Source organism: Lipotes vexillifer, unplaced genomic scaffold (assembly GCF_000442215.2).
Source record: "Lipotes vexillifer unplaced genomic scaffold, Lipotes_vexillifer_v1.1 scaffold50, whole genome shotgun sequence".
Lineage (NCBI taxonomy): Eukaryota > Metazoa > Chordata > Mammalia > Artiodactyla > Lipotidae > Lipotes > Lipotes vexillifer.
This window is the reverse complement of record NW_006784763.1, coordinates 581847-606106: the sequence shown is the minus strand read 5'-3', so window position 1 is coordinate 606106 and position 24260 is coordinate 581847. Positions and strand designations below refer to the sequence as shown.

The following is a 24260-nucleotide window of genomic DNA, read 5'->3' as shown; positions in this document are numbered from 1 at the left end:
AGGTCCATCCACCTCACTACAAATAACTCCATTTCGTTTCTTTTCATGGCTGAGTAATATTCCATTGTATATATATGCCACATCTTCTTTATCCATTCATCCGATGATGGACACTTAGGTTGCTTCCATTGCCTGGCTATTGTAAATAGAGCTGCAATGAACGTTCTGGTACATGACTTTTTTTGAATTATGGTTTTCTCAGGGTATATGCCCAGTAGTGGGATTGCTGGGTCATATGGTAGTTCTATTTGTAGTTTTTTAAGGAAACTCCATACTGTTCTCCATAGTGGCTGTACCAGTTCACATTCCCACCAGCAGTGCAAGAGTGTTCCCTTTTCTCCACACCCTCTCCAGCATTTATTGTTTCTAGATTTTTTTTTTTACATCTTTATTGGAGTATAATTGCTTTACAATGGTGTATTAGTTTCTGTTTTATAACAAAGTGAATCAGTTATACATATACATATGTTCCCATATCTCTTCCCTCTTCTGTCTCCCTCCCTCCCACCCTCCCTATCCCACCCCTCTAGGTGGTCACAAAGCACCGAATTGATCTCCCTGTGCTATGCAGCTGCTTCCCACTGGCTATCTGTTTTACGTTTGGTAGTGTATATATGTCCGTGCCACTCTCTCGCTTTGTCACAGCTTACCCTTCCCCCTCCCCATATCCTCAAGTCCATTCTCTAGTAGGTCTGTGTCTTTATTCCCATCTTACCCCTAGGTTCTTCATGACATTTTTTTTGTCTTAAATTCCATATATATGTGTTAGCATACAGTATTTGTCTTTCTCTTTCTGACTTAATTCACTCTGTATGACAAACTCTAGGTCTATCCACCTCATTACAAATAGCTAAATTTCGTTTCTTTTAATGGCTCAGTAATATTCCATTGTATGTATGTGCCACATCTTCTTTATCCATTCATCCGATGATGGACACTTAGGTTGTTTCCATCTCCTGGCTATTGTAAATAGACCTGCTATGAACATTTTGGTACATGACTTTTTTTTTTTTTTTTGGTACTCGGGCCTCTCACTGTTGTGGCCTCTCCCATTGCGGAGCACAGGCTCCAGACATGCAGGCTCAGCGGCCATGGCTCACGGGCCCAGCCGCTCCGCGGCATGTGGGATCTTCCCGGACCGGGGCACGAACCTGTGTCCCCTGCATCGGCAGGCAGACTCCCAACCACTGCGCCACCAGGGAAACCCGGTACATGGCTTTTTGAATTATGGTTTTCTCAGGGTATATGCCCAGTAGTGGGATTGCTGGGTCATATGGTAGTTCTATTTGTAGTTTTTTAAGGAACCTCCATACTGTTCTCCATAGTGGCTGTACCAATTCACATTCCCACCAGCAGTGCAAGAGTGTTCCCTTTTCTCCACACCCTCTCCAGCATTTATTGTTTCTAGATTTTTTGATGATGGCCATTCTGACTGGTGTGAGATGATATCTCATTGTAGTTTTGATTTGCATTTCTCTAATGATTAATGATGTTGAGCATTCTTTCATGTGTTTGTTGGCAGTCTGTATATCTTCTTTGGAGAAATGTCTATTTAGGTCTTCTGCCCATTTTTGGATTGGGTTGTTTATTTTTTTGTTATTGAGCTGCATGAGCTGCCTGTAAATTTTAGAGATTAATCCTTTGTCAGTTGATTCATTTGCAAATATTTTCTCCCATTCTGAGGGTTGTCTTTTGGTCTTGTTTATGGTTTCCTTTGCTGTGCAAAAGCTTTGAAGTTTCATTAGGTCCCATTTGTTTATTTTTGTTTTTATCTCCATTACTCTAAGGAGGTGGGTCAAAAAGGATCGTGCTGTGATTTATGTCATAGAGTGTTCTGCCTATGTTTTCCTCTAAGAGTTTGATAGTTTCTGGTCTTACATTTAGGTCTTTAATCCATTTTGAGTTTATTTTTGTGTATGGTGTTACGGAGTGTTCTAATTTCATACTTTTAATGTACCTGTCCGTTTTACCCAGCACCACTTATTGAAGATGCTGTCCTTTCTTCACTGTACATTCCTACCTCCTTTATCAAAGATAAGGTGACCATATGTGTGTGGGTTTATCTCTGGGCTTTCTATCCTGTTCCATTGATCTATATTTCTGTTTTTGTGCCAGTACCATACTATCTTGATTACTGTAGCTTTGTAGTATAGTCTGAAGTCAGGGAGCCTGATTCCTCCAGGTCTGTTTTTCGTTCTCAAGATTGCTTTGGCTATTCGGGGTCTTTTGTGTTTCCATACAAATTGTGAAATTTTTTGTTCTAGTTCTGTGAAAAATACCAGTGGTAGTTTGATAGGGATTGCATTGAAACTGTAGAGTGCTTTGGGTCATAGAGTCATTTTCACAGTGTTGATTCTTCCAATCCAAAAGCATGGTATATCTCTCCATCTATTTGTATCATCTTTAATTTCTTTCATCAGTGTCTTATAATTTTCTGCATACAGGTCTTTTGTCTCCTTAGGTAGGTTTATTCCTAGATATTTTATTCTTTTTGTTGCAATGGTAAATGGGAGTGTTTTCTTGATTTCACTTTCAGATTTTTCATCATTAGTATATAGGAATGCCAGAGATTTCTGTGCATTAATTTTGTATCCTGCTACTTTACCAAATTCATTGATTAGCTCTAGTAGTTTTCTGGTAGCATCTTTAGGATTCTCTATGTATAGTATCATGTCATCTGCAAACAGTGACAGCTTTACTTCTTCTTTTCCGATTTGGATTCCTTTTATTTCCTTTTCTTCTCTGATTGCTGTGGCTAAAACTTCCAAAACTATGTTGAATAAGAGTGGTGAGAGTGGGCAACCTTGTCTTGTTCCTGACCTTAGTGGAAATGCTTTCAGTTTTTCGCCATTGAGGATGATGTTGGCTGTGGGCTTGTCATATACGGCCTTTATTATATTGAGGAAAGTTCCCTCTGTGCCTACTTTCTGCAGGGTTTTTATCATAAATGGGTGTTGAATTTTGTAGAAAGCTTTTTCTGTGTCTATTGAGATGATCATATGGTTTTTCTCCTTCAATTTGTTAATATGGTTAATCACATTGATAGATTTGCGTATATTGAAGAATCCTTGCATTCCTGGAATAAACCCCACTTGATCATGGTGTATGATCCTTTTAATGTGCTGTTGGATTCTGTTTGCTAGTATTTTGTTGAGGATTTTTGCATCTATGTTCATCAGTGATATTGGCCTGTAGTTTTCTTTCTTTGTGACATCCTTGTCTGGTTTTGGTATCAAGGTGATGGTGGCCTCGTAGAATGAGTTTGGGAGTGTTCCTCCCTCTGCTATATTTTGGAAGAGTTTGAGAAGAATAGGTGTTAGCTCTTCTCTAAATGTTTGATAGAATTCGCCTGTGAAGCCATCTGGTCCTGGGCTTTTGTTTGTTGGAAGATTTTTAATCACAGTTTCAATTTCAGTGTTTGTGATTGGTCTGTTCATATTTTCTATTTCTTCCTGATTCAGTCTTGGCAGTTTGTGCATTTCTAAGAATTTGTCCATTTCTTCCAGTTTGTCCTTTTTATTGGCATAGAGTTGCTTGTAGTAATCCCTCATGATTTTTTGTATTTCTGCAGTGTCAGTTGTTACTTCTCCTTTTTCATTTCTGATTCTATTGATTTGAGTCTTCTCCCTTTTTTTCTTGATGAGTCTGGCTAATGGTTTATCTATTTTGTTTATCTTCTCAAAGAACCAGCTTTTAGTTTTATTGATCTTTGCTATTGTTTCCTTCATTTCTTTTTCATTTATTTCTGATCTGATTTTGCTATTGTTTCCTTCATTTCTTTTTCATTTATTTCTGATCTGATTTTTTTTATTTCTTTCCTGGTGCAAGGTTAGGTTGTTTTTTCGAGATATTTCCTGTTTCTTAAGGTGGGCTTGTATTGCTATGAACTTCCCTGTTAGAACTGCTTTTGCTGCATCCCATAGGTTTTGGGTCGTCATGTCTCCATTGTCATTTGTTTCTAGGTATTTTTTTATTTCGTCTTTTATTTCTTCAGTGATCCCTTCGTTATTAAGTAGTGTATTGTTTAGCCTCCATGTGTTTGTATTTTTTACAGATCTTTTCCTGTAATTCATATCTAATCTCCTGGCGTTGTGGTCGGAAAAGATACTTGATAAAATTTCAGTTTTGTTAAATTTACCAAAGCTTGATTTGTGACCCAAGATATGATCTATCCTGGAGAATGTTCCATGAGCATTTGAGAAAAATGTGTATTTTGTTGTTTTTGGATGGAGTGTCCTATAAATATCAATTAAGTCCATCTTATTTAATGTATCATTTAAAGCTTGTGTTTCCTTATTTATTTTCATTTTGGATGATCTGTCCATTGGTGAAAGTGGGGTGTTAAAATCCCCTACTACGAATGTGTTACTGTCGATTTCCCCTTTTATGGCTGTTAGTATTTGCCTTATGTACTGATGTGCTCCTATGTTGGGTGCATAAATATTTACAATTGTTATATCTTCTTGGATTGATCGATCCCTTGATCATTATGTAGTGTCCTTCTTTGTCTCTTCTAATAGTTTTTATTTTGAAGTCTATTTCGTCTGATATGAGAATTGCTACTCCAGCTTTCTTTTGGTTTCCATTTGCATGGAATATCTTTTTCCATCCCCTTACTTTCAGTCTGTATGTGTCTCTAGGTCTTAAGTGGGTCTCTTGTAGACAGCATATATATGGGTCTTGTTTTTGTATCCATTCAGCCAATCTGTGTCTTTTGGTGGGAGCATTTAGTCCATTTACATTTAAGGTAATTATCGATATGTATGTTCCTATTCCCATTTTCTAAATTGTTTTGGGTTTGTTATTATAGGTCTTTTCCTTCTCTTGTGTTTCTTGCCTAGAGAAGTTCCTTTAGCATTTGTTGTAAAGCTGGTTTGGTGGTGCTGAACTCTCTCAGCTTTTGCTTGTCTTTAAAGGTTTTAATTTCTCTATCAAATCTGAATGAGATCCTTGCTGGGTACAGTAATCTTGTTTGTAGGTTTTTCTCCTTCATCACTTTCAGTATGTCCTGCCACTCCTTTCTGGCTTGCAGAGTTTCTGCTCAGGGATCATCTGTTAACCTTATGGGGATTCCCTTGTGTGTTATTTGTTGTTTTTCCCATGCTGCTTTTAATATGCTTTCTTTGTATTTAATTTTTGACAGTTTGATTAATATGTGTCTTGGTATATTTTTCCTTGGATTTATCCTGTATGGGACTCTCTGTGCTTCCTGGACTTGATTAACGATTTCCTTTCCCATATTATGGAAGTTTTCAACTATAATCTCTTCAAATATGTTCTTAGTCCCTTTCTTTTTCTTCTTCTGGAACCCCTATAATTCAAATGTTGGTGCATTTAATGTTGTCCCAGAGGTCTCTGAGACTGTCCTCAGTGCTTTTCATTCTTTTTTCTTTATTCTGCTCTGCAGTAGTTATTTCCACTATTTTATCTTCCAGGTCACTTATCCGTTCTTCTGCCTCAGTTATTCTGCTATTGATCCCATGTAGAGTATTTTTCATTTCGTTTATTGTGTTATTCATCATTGTTTGTTTCATCTTAAGTTCTTCTAGGTCCTTGTTAAATGTTTCTTGAATTTTGTCTAGTCTATTTCCACGATTTTGCATCACCTTTACTTTCATTATTCTGAACTCTTTTTCAGGTGTACTGCCTATTTCCTCTTCATTTGTTAGGTCTGGTGCGTTTTTATCTTGCTCCTTCATCTGCTGTGTGTTTTTCTGTCTTCTCATTTTGCTTAACTTACTGTGTTTGGGGTCTCCTTTTTGCAGGCTGCAGGTTCGTAGTTCCCGTTGTTTTTGATGTCTGTCCCCAGTGGCTATAGTAGTTTCAGTGGGTTGTGTAGGCTTCCTGGTGCAGGGGGCTAGTGCCTGTGTTCTGGTGGATGAGGCTGGATCTTGTGTGTCTGGTGGGCAGGTCCACTTCTGGTGGTGTTTTTTTGGTTGTCTGTGGACTTATTATGATTTTAGGCTAATGGGTGGGGTTGTGTTCCTGTCTTGCTAGTTGTTTGGCATAGGTTGTCCAGCACTGTAGCTTGCTGGTCGTTGAGTGAAGCTGGGTGCTGGTGTTGAGATGGAGATTTCTGGGAGATTTTTGCCGTTTGATACTATGTGGAGCTGGGAGGTCTCTTGTTGACCAGCGTCCTGAAGTTGGCTCTCCCACCTCAGAGGCACAGCACTGTCTCTTGGCTGCAGCACCAAGAACCTTTCATCCACACGGCTCAGAACAAAAGGGAGAAAAGGTAGAGAGAAAGAATTAGTAGAAGTAGGAAGGAAGGAAGGAAGGAAGGAAGGAAGGAAGGAAGGAAGGAAGGAAGGAAGAAGAAAGAAAGAAAGAAAGGAAGGAGAATGAAAGGAGGGAAGGAAGGAAGGAAGGAAGAAGGAAAGAAAGAAAGGAGGGAGGGAGGGAGGAAGGAAGGAGTGAAGGAAGGAAAAAAGAAAGAAAGAAGATACAGTAAAATAAAATAAAGTAAAATATAATAAAGTTATTAAATTAAAAAAATAATTATTTAGGAAAAAAAATGGGACAGATAGAACCTTAGGACAAATGGTGGAAGCAAAGCTATACAGACAAAATCTCACACAGAAGCATACCCATACACCCTCACTAAAAGAGGAAAAGGGGAAGAAATCATAAATCTTGCTCTCAAAATCCACCTCCTCAATTTGGGATGATTCGCTGTCTATTCATGTATTCCGCAGATGGCGGGTACATCAAGTTGATTGTGGAGCTTTAATCCTCTGCTTCTGAGGCTGCTGGGAGAGATTTCCCTTTCTCTTTGTTTCCCTTTTTCTTCTTTGTTCTCACAGCTCACAGGGGCTCAGCTTTCGATTTGGCCCTGCCTCTGCGTGTAGGTCGCTGGAGGGCGTCTGTTTTTTGCTCAGACAGGACGGGGTTAAAGGAGCCGCTGATTCGGGGGCTCTGGCTCACTCAGGCCGGGAGGAGGGAGGGGCGCGGAGTGCGGGGTGAGCCTGCGGCGGCAGAGGCCGGCGTAACATTGCACCAGCCTGAGGCCCGCCGTGCGTTCTCCCGGGGAAGTTGTCCCTGGATCCCGGGACCCTGGCATTGGCGGGCTGCACAGGCTCCCTGGAAGGGAGGTATGGATAGTGACCTGCGCTCGCACACAGGCCCCTTGGTGGCGGCCGCAGCAGCCTTAGCGTCTCTTGCCCGTCTCTGGGGTCCGCGCTTTTAGCCGCAGCCCGCGCCCGTCTCTGGAGTTCCTTTAAGCAGCGCTCTTAATCCCCTCTCCTCGCGCACCAGGAAACAAAGAGGGAAGAAAAAGTCTCTTGCCTCTTCGGCAGCTCCAGACCTTTTCCCGGACTCCCTCCTGGCTAGCCGTGGTGCACTAACCCCTTCAGGCTGTGTTCACGCGGCCAACCCCTGTCCTCTCCCGGCGCTCTGACCTTAGCTGGAGCTTCAGCTCCCAGCCCCTGCCTGCCTATGCGTGTGAGCAGACAAGCGTCTCGGGCTGGTGAGTGCTGGTCGGCACCGATCCTCTGTGCGGGAATCTCTCTGCTTTGCCCTCCGCACCCCTGTTGCTGCGCTCTCCCCTGCGGCCCCGAAGCTCCCCCCTCCGCCTCCCGCAGTCTCCGCCCGCGAAAGGGCTTCCTAGTGTGTGGAAACCTTTCCTCCTTCACAGCTTCCTCCCACTGGTGCAGGTCCCGTCCCTATTCTTTTGTCTCTGTTTTTTCTTTTTTTCTTTTGCCCTACCCAGGTACGTGGGGAGTTTCTTGCCTTTTGGGAGGTCTGAGGTCTTCTGCCAGCCTTCATTAAGTGTTCTGTAGGAGTTGCTCCACGTGTAGATGTATTTCTGGTGTATCTGTGGGGAGAAAGGTGATCTCTGCGTCTTACTCTTCCCCCATCTTCCCCTCCGCCCCGTATTTTTTCTTATAGCACATTATTTAATGGTTTTAAAACACTTCTAAATTTAAAGATTGACTTAAAAATGATTTTTGTGTAAATAGTGATTTTTTAACCCAAATGTTTATTTAGTTGACCTGAAACAGTAATTACTATTACCAAAATTAGATTATTGTTAACTGTTTGTTCCAAAGGTTGCACAGTGAATTAAAAAATGCTGTTGAAAAGCAGTTGGAAGCCATTCCCTTTGGCACAGAGATGGGAAATGAGATATGTACAGATGATGAAACAGTCAGGAATCTTCAAGAACAACTACAACTGGCCAATCAAGTGAGTGATATATGTATTGAATTATATCCTAAATAAACAGAGTTTCTAAAAAATCTATAGTCAATCATTATTTATGAATGATAATAACAGAATATTGAAATGGTTAGCATAATGATTTTCTACAGTTTGCAAAATAGTTAACAGGTAACAAAGCTTGTAATATGTGCCCTCCCTGTATGTTATAAATGTAGTTGCCATGTATATATTTTAATTGAATCATAATTCTTTTGGCATGATTTTTTAAGTGTTATAAAATATTTTAATGCCAAAGAATATTTTTAAAGAAAAGAATCAATTATCCACTTGCCTAAATTTACATTTTTATTTTCCTGTGTTTTATTTTGATACTGTTTTCTTCAATTTTAAAAGATTATAGAATTATATTTTTCTATAGTTATGCTTCTTTTAGAATTATACTTTTTCTCCTGTTTTCCTCCTTCATGGTAATTGAAATATTTGGGAAGCTATATTGTATATATCCTGTTTTCAGCACCACAATTCTTTTTGGTTATATGTAAGGGAATTTTAATTTAAAATTTTGCATCCTAGGTATCTCATATCTTTTATGGATTTTAATCCCATTCTTCTACCTTCCTGTGTGCCTCAGTTTCTTCATTTTATAAATGGGGATTAGAAATACTTTATTACAATTTTGATTTTATAATTATCTATGGAAAGTCATATTTTTTTATTCCTTGTAAATTTGGTTTTGGAATTCTTTGCTTTTGAAAGTGATATTCTGAGTTAATCAGATAGGTTGTATCTACCTTGATAAGGAGCATTATGTAGCAGTGAACTCTTTTTAATGTGTAAAGGGAAGGAATTTGAAAAATAATAGAGGCAAATATAATGAGAAAAGCATGTTCTTTACTCTGTTCTAGACTAGTATTTCACAAAGGATTTATTAATGTTGACATATAAATAAATGAAAATTAATGTAAACTTATAAATGCTTTCTGACAAGGTATTAAATACGTCTTTTGAAAGTTGTGGCAGAATATGCATTTCTTATTACTCTTTAAAAATATTGCGACAGACCATATGTAAAAGTACACCTTCAATATAGACAATGATTATTTGTCAGTCATACGTCAATAAATCCAAAAATTTTTTTAATTTATAAAAAGAAGAGTGCAAAACTAGATAGGATTCATTTTTTGTTTTGTTTCTTTTTTTGAAACTACAAATCTTATGTCTAAAAAGTATCTCCCTGTAGTACTTTTGTTGCTATAATTTCTTTTTGTTGTTGTTGTTGCTATTTGTATTGCTAAATTTTGTTCTTTTTTTTTTTAAACCGCACTTGTTCTCTCGTTTCTCACCTCTTTCTCCTCCTATCTTCTCTTGTCTTTGCCTTTCTCCATCTCCATCTTACTTGATACATATTATTTTTCTGAAGATGGAGTCCTACCTTTTTGCTACATTTTGGATCATTACTTCACAGAAGCTTTGGTGAGGTACAAGTTTTACCAGTCAAAAATGAAAAAGGAGATTTGTTAAAAACAAATTTTGCCACAATATCTGCAATGTATTTTGTATATAAGTATGGAATTGTAACTGAGTGAGAGTTTTGGCAGTTTTATAAAGTATGAATAATAGAAAATGTTAATAAATCCATAAAATAATAATGTCAGATGTTAATTCTGCTTATTACTTATACATACATGTTTATTAAACTTATTATTAAGTTCTAGTAAAACACATACAATTGTTTTGGTATCCATCACTAGATTGAAAGCCCTTTGTGTCATGCGTGAAGATTAGGTGAATCCAAACTGAATAAATTTAAAACTCAATAAAATACAATTTATAGTAGAAAATTGAGAGAAAGAGGGAGAATTCTTTATTATATTATGCTTTATTAAAGTAATGTCTAGAGAACTTAACAGAAGATTCAAATATCTTCATCCATTTCACAAATATTTATTCGGTGTCTATTATATATGAGGCGCTGTGCTTAGTATTTATCATATACAGTGCAGAATGTTGGCTGCTACTTTTGTGAAACACACAAGCTTTTGGAAGAAAAGTTTGGCCAAACTTCTTGAGTTTGGTCCCCGTTCTACTTTGTAGCTCTGTGATCTTGGGAATCTTCTTTGTGCTTCACCTTCTTCATTTATAAATGGAGATTATAATAATTCTTATTTTATGGAGTTCTTATGGTAATTAAAATTTTGAATCCCCATTAAGCACATAGGGTAATGCCTAGCACATGTGTGAGTTCATAAATCTACCTATTATTTTTATCATCTTTATCATTATTATTACTAAACAGCATGATAAAGCAGAATTAAAATCAGGTGCAAAAGGTTCTGTGTATCTCAAGTATAGTTGCTTTGGGAGCCAGTAGCACTAGTACAATATCAAGTACCTAACTAAATATTTTTAGTTTGGAGTATTTTGTTCTCGTGTAATAGTGTGATTTGTAAAAATCTTTCTGGAGGGCAGTTTGGCAGTAAGAACCCTAGAAATGTTCATATCCTTTAACCAATTAATTAGATGGTGACATCACATAGATTCTAGGAATGTGTCCTAAGAAACAGTATATAAAAATATATGAATAAATATATTCATTATAGTAATGTTTTGATAGTCAAAAATTAGAAGTTTTAGCTTAAAAACCTAAAATATGGAATCACTTAAATTGTGTTTTTTTCCAAATGATGCGTTATACATTAGTACATTGGTTCTCAAATTTTGGTTTGTATCGTAATCACCCGAGGGCTTACTGAAATAAAGATTGTCACCCCCTCCCCCAAGTTTCTGATTCAAGGAGTCTAGGATATGGCTCAGTAATTTACATTTCTAACAGGTTCTAAGGTATTGATGCTAGTCCTTTGAGAACCACTGGCTTAGGAGAATCTGGGCTTTCTTCATAGTCCAGATGATTCTTACCATCAGGCACGTTTGGGAAACTGCAGTCTTTTGAGTTATGAGGCATTTTTATGACTATTCTATTGAAAAGAAAGCAGTCTTAAGGAAATAAAATGAATTGTACAGGGTCATTCAGCCAGAATTAGAAATCCAACCCAAATTCTGGCTCCAGATTCTGCTTTTGTCTACATATTTTTAAACTACATACGTTTTAGGCAAAACTAATCAATAATTTTAAAAGTTAAGATAAAGGTTATTTTGGGAAGATTGTAGTATCTGTAAAAAAAGGGCAACTGGCTTCTAGCTGCTGGTAATAATGTTCTGTTTCTTGAACTGGGTGCTGGTTACATGGGTGCACTCACTGTACAAATGTATGATTTGTGTGTTTCTGAATGCATGTTATGCCTCAGAAATAGTTTCCTTAAAGCTTATAAGTGTATATTTATTTGAAATGTATACTCATTATGTTCCAAAAATGCATATCTTTTCACTACACCTTCTTACCTACTTACTAAAACTGAGAGAATTAGCTCTGACCTGGGATTTAAAAGCTTGGGCTTTAGGGACAAAGAGATGAAGGTTTCTTCTTGATTCTGTCAACAGCTTGCTGAGGTAACTATACTTCAATTTTTAAAAAGTACATGCAAAAAAGAAAAAAAGAGAGAGTAATGCTTTTTATATGCTAGCTTAAAGTTTCTCAACCGTTTTGGTTTCAGGACCCCTCTTCAGTATGCTTAAAAATTATTGAGGACTCCAAAGAGTTTTTTTTTGTGGGGAGTATTTATCATATTACTAATTAAAACTAAGACATTTTTAGAAACAAATGGGAGCATAAGAGTGCGTTTTGGTAGCCGTCAGAACAATGACAACATCACACAGTACATCATATAAACTTTGGAAAACTGTACTGTACACTCATGACAGGATGAGAGTGAAAAAGGCAAATAATGTCTTCATATTATTATGAACAAAATTTTTTCTTCAAGGGTCCCCCTATCACTTTTGAGAATTACTGTATTGAAAGAATAGATAATGACCTGAAAAAATTCTCATTATAAAATTCCAGGTGAAAAATAGACAATACAAACAGCACACTATGTGTTTCCCAGTTTTTTTAAAGAAAAAAAAACACAAAATTCTCCCCCCCCAAATCACATTTATAAACAAGACTACATCCAACATTCATAAAGATGTTTATATCCAGATGTTAGTATTTATTATCAGGTGCTAAAAAATATTAGGTAATTTTATTTTCTTCTCTATTTTTCTGTACTTTCCTAATTTTCTATGATAAACATTTATTACTTTAGCAGTCAGAAAAAAACCTCTTGTACTTTACCAGGGACAGTTTTCATCAGTAATTTCTATGGCTTACACTTTCTGGAACAAAAAAGTGATTGAAGGATTTTAATTTTAGCTGTTAAATCTGAATAAAAAGAAAATTTCAAAGTAAGGAATTTTCATCTTTAGGTTTATTCTCTAAATAATTTTTTAAATTAATTAATTAATTTATTTATTTTTGTCTGCGTTGGGTCTTCATTGCTGCACACGGGCTTTCTCTAGTTGCAGCGAGCGGGATCTACTCGTCGTTGTGGTGCGTGGGCTTCTCATTGCAGTGGCCTCTCCCATTGTGGAGCATGGGCTCCAGGTGCGCGGGCTTCAGTAGTTTTGGCTCGTGGGCTCTAGAGCGCAGGCTCAGTAGTTGTGGCGCACGGGCTTAGTTGCTCCGCGGCATGTGGGAACTTCCCGGACCAGGTCTCAAGCCCGCGTTGGCAGGCAGATTCTTAACTCCTGTGCCACCAGGGAAGTCCCTCTAAATAATTTTATTTACAACTTTATATCATCAAAAATATTACAACTATACGATCCTAGACAAGTTCTACTTTTATTTTGTGACTTTATATACAAGAACTAATTCTGTAGAAGAATATGATTCATTTGTACTATGCAGTAGCCTGCTAATAATTTAATGAGTTCTGAGATGTTTTTCTTTTATAGGAAAAAACTCAGGCTGTAGAACTCTGGCAGACTGTTTCTCAGGAGCTGGACAGACTACAGAAACTTTACCAGGAACATATGACTGAGGCCCAGATTCATGTAGTTGAAAGTCAAAAACAAAAGGTAATCTTGGATTTCATGGTTTTCTTGTATATCAGTAAGAAGTTGCATTCTGGAGAAACTCAGTTTTGGAGAAGAATGCCTAAGTCTCTACCACGTTATTTATGTTGGCAGTAAATTGGTCTTCAGTGGTTAGAAATCTTTTGAACACCTAAGATAATCAAAACTGTGCCTAATGTACACAGGGTTTTATAATGTGATTAGCAACGATAGCTGTATTTAGTGCTAATAAGCAGCTCTAAGATTATTATGTGTAAATGGATCTCCAAAAATTTATATTCTTGATTTTTTTACCTGGTTAAAAAAGACAAAGACTGAGCATTAGACCATGGACAGTGAAGAAGCCTGCTCAAATGTGATGACAACACTTGTGAAATGAAAATGTTAACAACCTTAAATGTGACCTTTTACTAAAATGTGAAGTTTGTCTAACATAATTTAAGCAGAATAGGATTTTACAATAGGAAGACTCTTAATGGTTATTAAGGACTTCTTTCTATCCAAAGCAAGAAATATTTTATATTCTTTAAAGTGAACATATAGCTTTTGCTTTATACCTCTGTTGACAAGAACGTACTATCTCACAAGACCATCCATTCTATTGGAAAATCTACCTCCCTTATCTTTCCATTGATTCTTTTTCTGCTAGGTACATTGAAATCTATGGAGAAATTCCAATTCTGATTCCTTTCCTGTAGATTTTTGAGAAGACAGCTGTCTAAATATACTGGTTATCATGCCTCTCTTCAACTCTCATTTATAGACTTTTCAAATTCCAGTTTATGACTGTTCCTATTATTATCACTGTAACTAGGAATTTCTACGTAAAGAAGTCATAATAATACTTAATGATGCTTTGCAGTTTACAAAATGATTTTTCTATACATGCCCTGGTTTGAAAATAATCCACATGTAGTCTGTGCTGTAACACGTACCTCTGGGATCTGGGAACCATTTCTAATATAAGTTTGTTCTTTTAAGGCTGTTTTTTCATTAGGTTAATCAACTAAGCCATTGGGTTTAGGGAATTGTTTTCCACTTGAATAAGATCATTCTTATGCTATAGCTTTGCAATTAGGGTTTTTTTCTTTCCTTTTTTTTCTTTGGCTGCACCTCTTCAGCAAGTGGGGTCTTAGTTCCCCGACCAGGGATTGAACCCATGTCCCCTGCATTGGAAGGCGGATTCTTAACCCCTGGACCACTAGGGAAGTTCCTGCAGTTAGGGTTTTTTTGTGTTTGTTTGTTTGTTTGTTTTTGTATACAACTTAACAAATAATACTCTGTCCTTATTTCCCTAGTTATCCATCAATCTTGAATTCTGTCATCTGATGTATGATGTTTAATCCGATCATAACAGATAATCAAAAAATTTAAAACTTGCGGGGCATTCAAGCCATGAGAATTTTAAAGAAGGAGGAAAGGCACAGTAACTCCTGTGCTGTGGTTTGTACTGTAGGTTTTGAATAGGCTTGAATATGGTTTGTCAATATTGGGTAAGGTCTCCCTAGCATATCTATCTACTAATGGATTGATTTCTAGAAATAATGATTTCACGTAAAACATAAATAGCTATACATTAGTTTCCACATTGCCACCTTATTTAATTTTGTAATCATTAAAAAATTTTTATCTTTATTTCTTCAACTGTTAATTCACACAGTACTTGTGAGAAGAAATACAATTGATGTCATCTAGATTTAGGCATAATGATTTTAGCCTTGATTTTAGTTTAATTTTAAATATGGGTTGCAAACAAAATGCTATTTATGTATTGCCTCTTCCTACTACAGGATCAGCTGACCAATTTTCAGCAACTGACCAAGCAACTTCATGTAACTAATGAGAACGCAGAAATGGTAAGTGAAAATATCCATTTAATGCACTTGTTATATAAACTAGAAATTGTCACTATAAGTAATAATGTTTATTTTTGCTAAGGCAAATCAGCAAGAAAAAAATACTTGAAATTAAAATAGGTAAGCAGTATCCTTTTCTTTTTATCTGTCTTTTTCTTTCACATTCAGCAGCATGACATGAGGGTTCACACTGGTTTCCAGAGATTTAAAGCTAACATCTATCTGAAATATATCCTAATCTGAAAATACTCTTAGAATCCTTGGTAAGATTTCCTGAGAGTAATCTCGACTGTGAGCTCCTCAAGAGTAGGACTCATGCTTTGTTCTTAGTATTTCATCTAGAACATAGTTAGGTATACACTAAGAATGGTGGAACTTTTAGACAAATGGTAACCCAAATCCTTAAAAACAATAAAACACTAAGAGTCATTTGTTAGTTGATTGACCACCACTCACCTAAATTGCTACACCTAAATTTCCCTTTAATTTTTTCCCAAAAGAAATAAAATTAGCCTTCCCAGTTCTGCTCTTTACCTTTCTCCCCACCTCTCACTTTTATTTTCTTATTCTCTTCTTTGCCTTCTTGGAATTTTATTTCACCTCATTGTTGAATAATAGGATTATGACATCCCAGGTAATTTGTCTCTTTCCTTTCTTCATTTTGCTTAGTTTCCCTGCTAATTCAGAATTAGCAGGGTAGTACCTAATAAAAATGTCTTTGTTTAAGAGTGGAGTTGTACCATCAAAAGTAAGTTTATCCAATTTTATTGTACTTAAAAAAACTTTCTACTTTAACCATGTAAAAAATTATTACATAAATTTCTCCCTATTTTACTTAATGTTAACGTTTGGAATTGCTAATCACTTATAATTTTTGATAATATACTTCTTAGAGTTTTAAAATAGTATTAAAGTACTCCAAAATAAAATGATGACTGATTTCCTTAATTAAGAAATCCTGGGCTTGCCTGGTGGTGCAGTGGTTGAGAGTCCGCCTGCCGATACAGGGGACGCGGGTTTGTGCCCCGGTCCGCGAAGATCCCACATGCCGCAGAGCGCCTAGGCCCGTGAGCCATGGCCGCTGAGCCTGTGCATCCGGAGCCTGTGCTCTGCAACGGTAGAGGCCACAACAATGAGAGGCCCGCGTACCGCAAAAAAAAAAAAAAGAAAGAAATCCTGTTTCTACATGACATTAATAGTTTAACCTACCATAACAATTGTTTATTCTCTTTTTCAGTATTTCCTACAATTGTGCAGATTACATAATCCTTTGGCATTTTGTACCACAGGGCCCATATTTTATTATATACAGCCCCAAATCATTCTGATGTAAATCATAGAAAAACATATTTGAATATTTACAGGACATACTTTAAAAATTTCTAAGGCATTCATAGTTTTAGGCCAAAACTAAGAATAATAAGCTATGGATACAGTAAAAGTGATAAGAAAGTGACAAGTTGGATTAAGCATTGTGTTATAAACAGCAAAGAAAAGACTACCCTGGTTGTTAAAATAGAGGAAATTGGCTAAGAGAAATTTTTAAGACTTGATTTTTTCTTAATGTATCAGTCGTTAAGGTATTAAACGTGACTCTACTAAGTGTAAAGGAGGTTTAAGTGATGGTAAAGATTTTGTAAAGTCTCAAAGAGCATTCAGAGCATGGTCATAGGAGCAAGTTTGAGTCAAAATCAAATAATTTCCATTAAAAAGTTTTCTGATTACATGAATAAACTCATGAAATGAATAGGCTCCTATAGATGTACAATGAATTGATGAGTATATAACAAGTACATAAAATCTTTTATAACCAGTGTACTTTAGTGACATGCAGAAGGTAAAATGCCCTGACCCGAATGGTACCTAAAAATACAAGTTTATATTTATTTATTTTTACTGTAGATGCAATAAGAGTTTACATTTCCTAGAAATTCTCTTTACTGAAATCATATTTTTCTTGAGATTTACTCATCTCTATAAAGTAACTCAAAAATATTTGTTAATTGCATACTAAGTTCCTTCTACTGCTATAGTTTCTCTAGTTGCAAAAAAATGTGCATCTATCCACAAAGCCCCTGTCTAGTTGGAAAAACAGAAATGACATATGAAATAATCGGTGAATAAGGCGCTAAGATGAATGATTGAAAGGGATTCTCTGAACCTTTATGAATCTCCAGATTCTATAGTATTGATATAGTATATAATTATTTTGTGATTGTAAATACAGAGCATCATAAAGCCATATTCAGATGCAGTTGTTGAGCTCTTACTAGGCTTGCTAGCAAGTTATGTGTGTTTGTTCCCAACACCAGCTTTTTAAAATTCACGATTCTAATTTATACTTCTGCTAATTACTCTACATAATCTACCCTTAAGGTGCTCCCAAATAATAAAAAACACAAGCATTAATTATGCCAGTTCCAAGACTATATATAGTAAAACATGAATGGTACATTATAAACATTATAAAAGGGAATCAATTTGGTCTGAAGTCGTTGAGGTAGCTTTACAGGAGAATTTGAAATGATATTAAAGATCATCCTTTCCCTCAAGTGATATAGGCATCCTTCTATTAAATGCTTTACAGTTGAGATGATCCTCTAGCCTCTGCTTTGAATATCTCCTGTAAGACATCTTGTCATTTCCCCAAAGAGCCTGTTCATTCGAACTCTGATTATTAGAAAGTTAAAATCTCTCTTACCAGGCTTCCTCCCACTGACATTTGGTTTTATCTTTGGGAGTAACATAGAACAAGCTCAATTCTTTTTTAAGTCAACCCTTCAGTTATTTGCATATAATCATATGTTTGTTGTAACTCATGCCCAGTGTTACAGTTTTTTGTTTTGTTTTGTTTTGTTTTAACTTTTCTGGTGTGGTGTAATTTACCTACCTTTCATTATTCTATCCCTCTTTCTCTGCATGCCATAATTGGTCTCTTAAATTGTGGTCTGTGAATTGAATACTAAATTCTGTTCTGGAGTAGTTTACTTCCCGAGATAAAGATAAAGATGCAGTCCTCAGACTCTCTTTCATGTCTCAGTTAAGGCATTGATTCATTCACTCATTCGTTCCTCAAAGGTATAAGTGCTTAGAATGTACTGAATCATGTGCTAGATGCTGGGAGTTCTGGGTGCAGCTGGTCTTCGAAAACAGGCACATGTTGTAGCCAGGAATATACGTAGACTTTAAACATAGTACTTAAGTACGGTGCAATGTGCATTGTAAAAGTATATGTAAAGTTTTATCAAAATGCAAAAAGGGGGCTTCCCTGGTGGCGCAGTGCTTGAGAGTCCGCCTGCCGATGCAGGAGACGCGGGTTCGTGCCCCGTTTCGGGAAGAGCCCACATGCCGCGGAGCAGCTGGGCCGGTGAGCCATGGCCACTGAGCCTGCGCGTCCGGAGCCTGTGCTCCGCAAATGGGAGAGGCCACCACAGTGAGAGGCCCGCATAACGCAAGAAAAAAAAAAAAAAAAAAAAATGCAAAAAGGAAGCAATCAGTTTTGCCTTAGAGTGACCACACGGGTTATGCAGGGATGAATGCTGGCTGAATGAGGACATCCCAAGTAGAGGGAAATAGAAAAGTGTATTAAAAATATGAAGTCAATGAAGTTGGGGTAAAACCAGCACTTAGAGAAGATAATCAATTCCCTTAGAAAATTTTATTCTACAGTTGGAAGACTGCTTCATAACTTACTTTAGCATTAGCAGACCCTGAGGAAAGGGTTCCAGAGCATGTCATTTATTTGGGAGATAATACCATGAAAAGCCAGTAGGGGAGTGGAGAAACAAGACTAGGAAGGGAAGAGAAGGCAGCCAATAAAGGGTTTTTAACAATCAAGCAAATTAACACTGTGGGTAACTGAAACTTAATCCTACTGCTGAACTGTGGAAGCCAGTAAAGAAACAGCCTCAGTTATTCCACCACGGGGCATGGGAGTTGGGGATTTTTACCCACCAATTCCATTCGGTCATTGTTTTGGGGCTCTTACAGAACAGGCTGGGGGCATGAATTCTGCACCACCTATATAGCCTTCTGCATAGTTTGGTGAGCAAAGGAGGCTCAGAAGGCCAGAAAAAGCCAGAGGACACAGAAATGCAAATGCAGGTAGTTTGAAGTGAAGCAGGTGTCCACTGAAGCAGTGAAGGCAGGGAAAGATGGCCAGGGTTATATTTTATCATTTAAAAAATCTTATCATTATCATGACTTCATTTCATTTTTTCCTACTCATATACCCTGTAGTTAGTCTTTAAAGATACAGTTTTAAATGTTCTGATACTGAATGTTTCTATTTTTTTTCTTTTGGCAGACTAATCAACACTTTTTGAAAACAGTAACTGAACAAAATGTGGAAATTGAGCAACTCCGAAAACAACTTAGGTATTTTCAAAAATGATTTTTGTTATTAACTTTTCTTCAGGGGAAGCACTGGTGTCATAATTTTTCCTGTGAGTGTTATTTTTTCCTCCCTTTTAAGCTGCTGTCAGTAACTTCTTGTGTGCATGATATTTTGGGACAAGAAGAAACTGAAATCAAGGCTATTAGGCGACAACTATAATTCATATATGTGAAGGGCTGTTCCATGATGGCAAAACTAGTGCTTATGGAAGAAAATCAGTCCTCTTCCTGGGACTTCTGGGAACCAAGCCAGCCCCTCCATCAGCCCCCAAGGCCTTGCTTTCTGGACACCCCAGGTCCCATTGGCCTCTAGACAGTCTTCCCACCAGAGCCCCGCCCTCCTCCGGGGGCTGTCTGTAATGGCCCGCAGATCCCCAATTCCCGGATCCCCTCTTCCCCACCCCCAGGGAGGGGCAGAATAAATGTTTATATGGATTTTAGAGCTCAAAAAAAAAAAGAAAGAAAGAAAATCAGTCCTCTTAAAAAAGTTTTCTACACCTATCTTTCTTTGTATTCTCCCATAAGCAGACCCTGAGAGTTTGAAAGCACGTAGTTTATTTAGAGGTGATACCAGTAGAGGTAATACCAGGAGAGGAGTGGGGAAGTGAGATAGGGAAGGGGAGGAGAAGGCAGCCAATAAGGGGTTTTTAAAAACCAGGCAACTTAATACCGTATGTCTATATTATGGTCCAGTGGTTTAAAAATCATTGCATCAATAGACTTAACGGGAAAAACTCTAAATGACAAAAAAAACATTTTTTCACATTTCATTCCCCTTAGTCATAATACTTAAAATTCAGAAGCTTAGTCATATAAGGTTTTTTGCTGTGATTCTGTCATGTAGAAGTATCTTTAAATTGTAATGTAAATTTATATTTTATAAAAATTGTAAGTTACTGTTTGTTAAATGAACCTTGCTATTTATTTTTCCTACCATTATGTATTTTGCCCTGCAAATGCATTATATTGGTTTTGTTTTAAAGGAAAACTTATTTCACGAAATTATTTTTTATTTTACAAAATTTTATACACTAATTTTCATATTTTTATCTTATTACCTTCATGAACTTTTAAATTTAATAAATTCACCTTCTTTTCTCCTAGACATTTTTACTTGTTGGCTCTTACTTAGTTTTCTTATTTCTTTCAGAGTTATTGATTTTGCAGTTTAAAATACTAATGATTTATTTAATTGCAAGATCTTCTTCCTCTTTTTTTCAAAATAGAAATGGCTTTTTAAATTATAATAGTAATGGAAGTTCATTATAAAAATACTTTAGATAGTGTGAAAATATATCAAATTGCAGTACAATTCTGACAGTAAGTTATTACAGACTCCACAGGTTAAGAGCACAATCCCCAATGTGACTACACTCACTCAGATGCCAGCCGCAAGTTCAGGGGTCCCCGGGCCACTCATACCTCTGACCAATTGAATACAAATGTGGGTGTTCTCACTAAACCCCCAGGCTCAATAGTTCTTGAAAATGGCTCAGGGAACTCAGGAAAGCACCATACTTGTGATTAAAATTTTATTATAAAGGACATAAATCAAAACCAGCCAAAAGAAGAGACTTAACTGGGTGAGATCTAGGAAGGTCCCAAAATCAGAGCTTCTGTGTCCTCTGCCCATGGAATCAAGGTGTGTCAACATCCTGGCACAGCAGTGTGTTCGCTAACCAGGAATCTCACCTAAGCCTCAGTGTCCCGAGTTTTTATTGGGGTTTCATTATGTGCATTTGACTTATATTCAATGTAAATAGATTTATATTACAATTAAATGGTATTTATAATAACTGCATCATAGAGCAAAACCTTATATGAATAAGCTGAATTTTAAGTATTATGACTGATCGAATGAATCATTGATCACTTGATTGAACTTAATCTCCAGACCTCCTTCCCTCCCTGAGAGTCAGGAGGTTGGGCCTGTATCAGTCAGGTGGCTCAAAGCTCCAACCCTCTAATTACATGGGGCCTACCGGTGAGTCATTTCATTAGCATAAACTCAGGAGTAGTCCCAAGTGCCTACCATGAATAACAAAGATACTGCTATTACTTGGGAAATTCCAAGGGTTTATATTCTCCATCCTAGAAACTTAGACAAAGACCAGACAAATTCTTTATTATACAACTCTTTTTAAGTGGAAAATAAAAATCTCATAATTCCATTATTTAGAGTTAACTATTATTAACTTTTTAAATGTATAACTTAGGTTTGTGTATTTAAGTATGTTAGTTAAAAAAAGGGAGGATGATATACACACTGTCTAATAGCCTAATTGTTTTTTCTTATAGATTATATGAATATCATATCAATATTATCAACCATAACATTATATAGTATACTATTATATGGATGTGCTATATTTATTAGTTAAATTCTTATTCACTTTCCACTGTGAAAAAGGCTACTTTTTCATTGAACATTACAATTAGAGCAGTTTTAGAACAGTAGATACATAATAGTTAGCCATAAGTTAGTCTTGGATGTTATTATTGTTTATTGTTATTATTAAATAAAATTTTAGTACTACTAAAGAAATTAAAGTGAATCTTATTTAATTAAGACATTTAAAAGAAAGGCCAACTTGGTTGAATGTTTTGTTATACACTTTTTTAAACTTCCTTTTAAAATTGTTTTATGATAAAAACACTAGACCCTAAAGCATAAACTGACAGAAATATAAGGCATGGTAGAACAAGTCCATAATCATAGTAAGGATTTTAACTCTTTAAGTGACTGATAGATATAGAAGATGTGATTTATGTGATTAACAACTTGATCTAACAGACATCTCTGAATCATTGAACCCATTTATTTAATAAATATCTAGCAAGCATCTACTATTTCCAGGCTCTACACCTGGAGTATATCAATGTATAATACAGTTGAAGACTTCTGTCCTTTTGGAACTTACATCCAGCAGGAGCAAGCAGACAATAAACACAATATCTCAGTAGGTTAGGAGGCAATTAGTGCTAGAGAAGAACAAAACAGAACAAAAGATCAGGATGAGAGATCTGGAGTGCTAGGGGCAGTGGTGAAGTTGCCGTTTATTTTTAATAGAGTATTCAAAGTAAGCCTCCCTAAGAGGTTGAGATTTGAACAAAGACTTGAAGGATGTGAACAAATAATCCATGCAATACAGGGAAAGTGTCTAGAGTAAAGAACTTGCCATTGCAGAGGTGGAAATATGCTTGGGGAACAGCAAGGAAGCTAGATGCCTCTTATCTATTGCTGAGTAACAAACCATTGCAAAACTTGGTGACTCAAAACAATAACTTATTTAGATTATGATTTGGGAGAGAAGAGAACAGGCTTTCTGGTCTGGGCCTGCAGGGCTGATATCTACTGAACTTGTCTATTTGTCTCTAGCCAGCTGGTCGGTCTGCTAGCAGGATGGTTTGGTAGTTAGCAGCAGATGATAAACCTGTCTGGCAATTGGCAGTCTCTTCACCAGGTCAACAAGGCACATCTTACTTCTTCACTTGGCCATTCCCCAGAATAGGAAGAGAGCAAATCCCAACGTACAAATACTTTCCAGGTCTCTCTTGGATCATATGGGGTTGACCGAAAAGTGCCTTTGGTTTTTAAATAAGAATAAAAGACACATTTTTCATTTTCACCAAAACTTTATTGAACAATGTATTCACCCTTTTGTTCCACTACCTTCTGCCTTTTTTCAGGCAGCTTCATAATTCCATCTTCCCAAAACTTTTTATCTTTTTGAGCAAAGAACTATTCTAGATGTCTTTTACAGTCTTCCGGGGAATTGAAATTCATTCCATTAAGGGAATTTTGTAAAGACTGAAATAAATGGAAGTCTGAAGATGCAATGTCTGGCGAATATGGCGGATGAATCAGAACTTCCCAGCCAAGCCGTAACTGTTTTTTGCCTGGTCATCAAAGAAACATGCGGTCTTGCATTATCCTGATAGAAGATTATACATTTTCTGTTGACTAATTCTGGACGCTTTTCATCGAGTGCTGCTTTCAGTTGGTCTAACTGGGAGCAGTACTTATTGGAATTAATCCTTTGGTTTTCCGGAAGGAGCTCATAATAGAGGACTCCCTTCCAATCCTATCATATACACAACATCACCTTCTTTGGATGAAGACCAGCCTTTGGTGTGGTTGATGGTGGTTCATTTCACTTGCCCCATGATCTCTCCCATTCCACATTATTGTGCAGTATCCACTTTTTATCACCTGTCACAATTTGTTTTAAAAACGGAACGTTTTCATTACTTTTAAGTATAGAATCACATGTGGAAATATGGTCAAGGTTTTTTTCACTTATGTGGAACCCAAACATCAAAGCGATGAACATAACCAAGCTGGTGCAAATGATTTTCAACGCTTGATTTGGATATTTTGAGTATTTTGGCTATCTCTCGCATGGTATAACATTGATTGTTCTCACTTAATGTCTCGATTTGATCGCTATCAACTTCAACTGGTATACCTGACCGTGGAGGATCGCCCAGCAAGAAATCTCCAGCACGAAACTTCTCAAACCACGTTTGACATGTTCAATCAGTCATAGCACCTTCTCCATACACTGCACAAATCTTTTTTGTGTTCCGTTTTTACCTTTTATGAAATAAATAAAGCATAATATGCCAAAAATGTTGCTTTTTTCCTTCCGTCTTCAATATTAAAACGGCTACACAAAAATTCACCAATTTTGATGTCTTTTTTTAAATGCACACTGATACGACAGCTGTCACATACAATCTAATAAAATTATTTCAAATGAAGTTAAAGACAACTAAGTGTGACTAGAGCCATCTTATGGGAAAAACTGAACGAACCTTTTAGCCAACCCGATT

At 36.7% G+C, this 24260-nt stretch overlaps 1 protein-coding gene across 1 annotated transcript in view; it reads left to right on the top strand.

Moving 5' to 3' along the window:
• The window catches only part of SCLT1 (sodium channel and clathrin linker 1), a 233216-nt gene that overhangs the window by 56100 nt on the left and 152856 nt on the right, over positions 1 to 24260 (top strand). Inside the window, exons 5-8 of the mRNA XM_007456987.1 lie at positions 8049 to 8184; positions 13054 to 13176; positions 14964 to 15029; positions 19336 to 19406. Coding sequence (XP_007457049.1) covers positions 8049 to 8184; positions 13054 to 13176; positions 14964 to 15029; positions 19336 to 19406 — 396 coding nt within the window. The remainder of the gene's footprint in view (positions 1 to 8048; positions 8185 to 13053; positions 13177 to 14963; positions 15030 to 19335; positions 19407 to 24260) is intronic.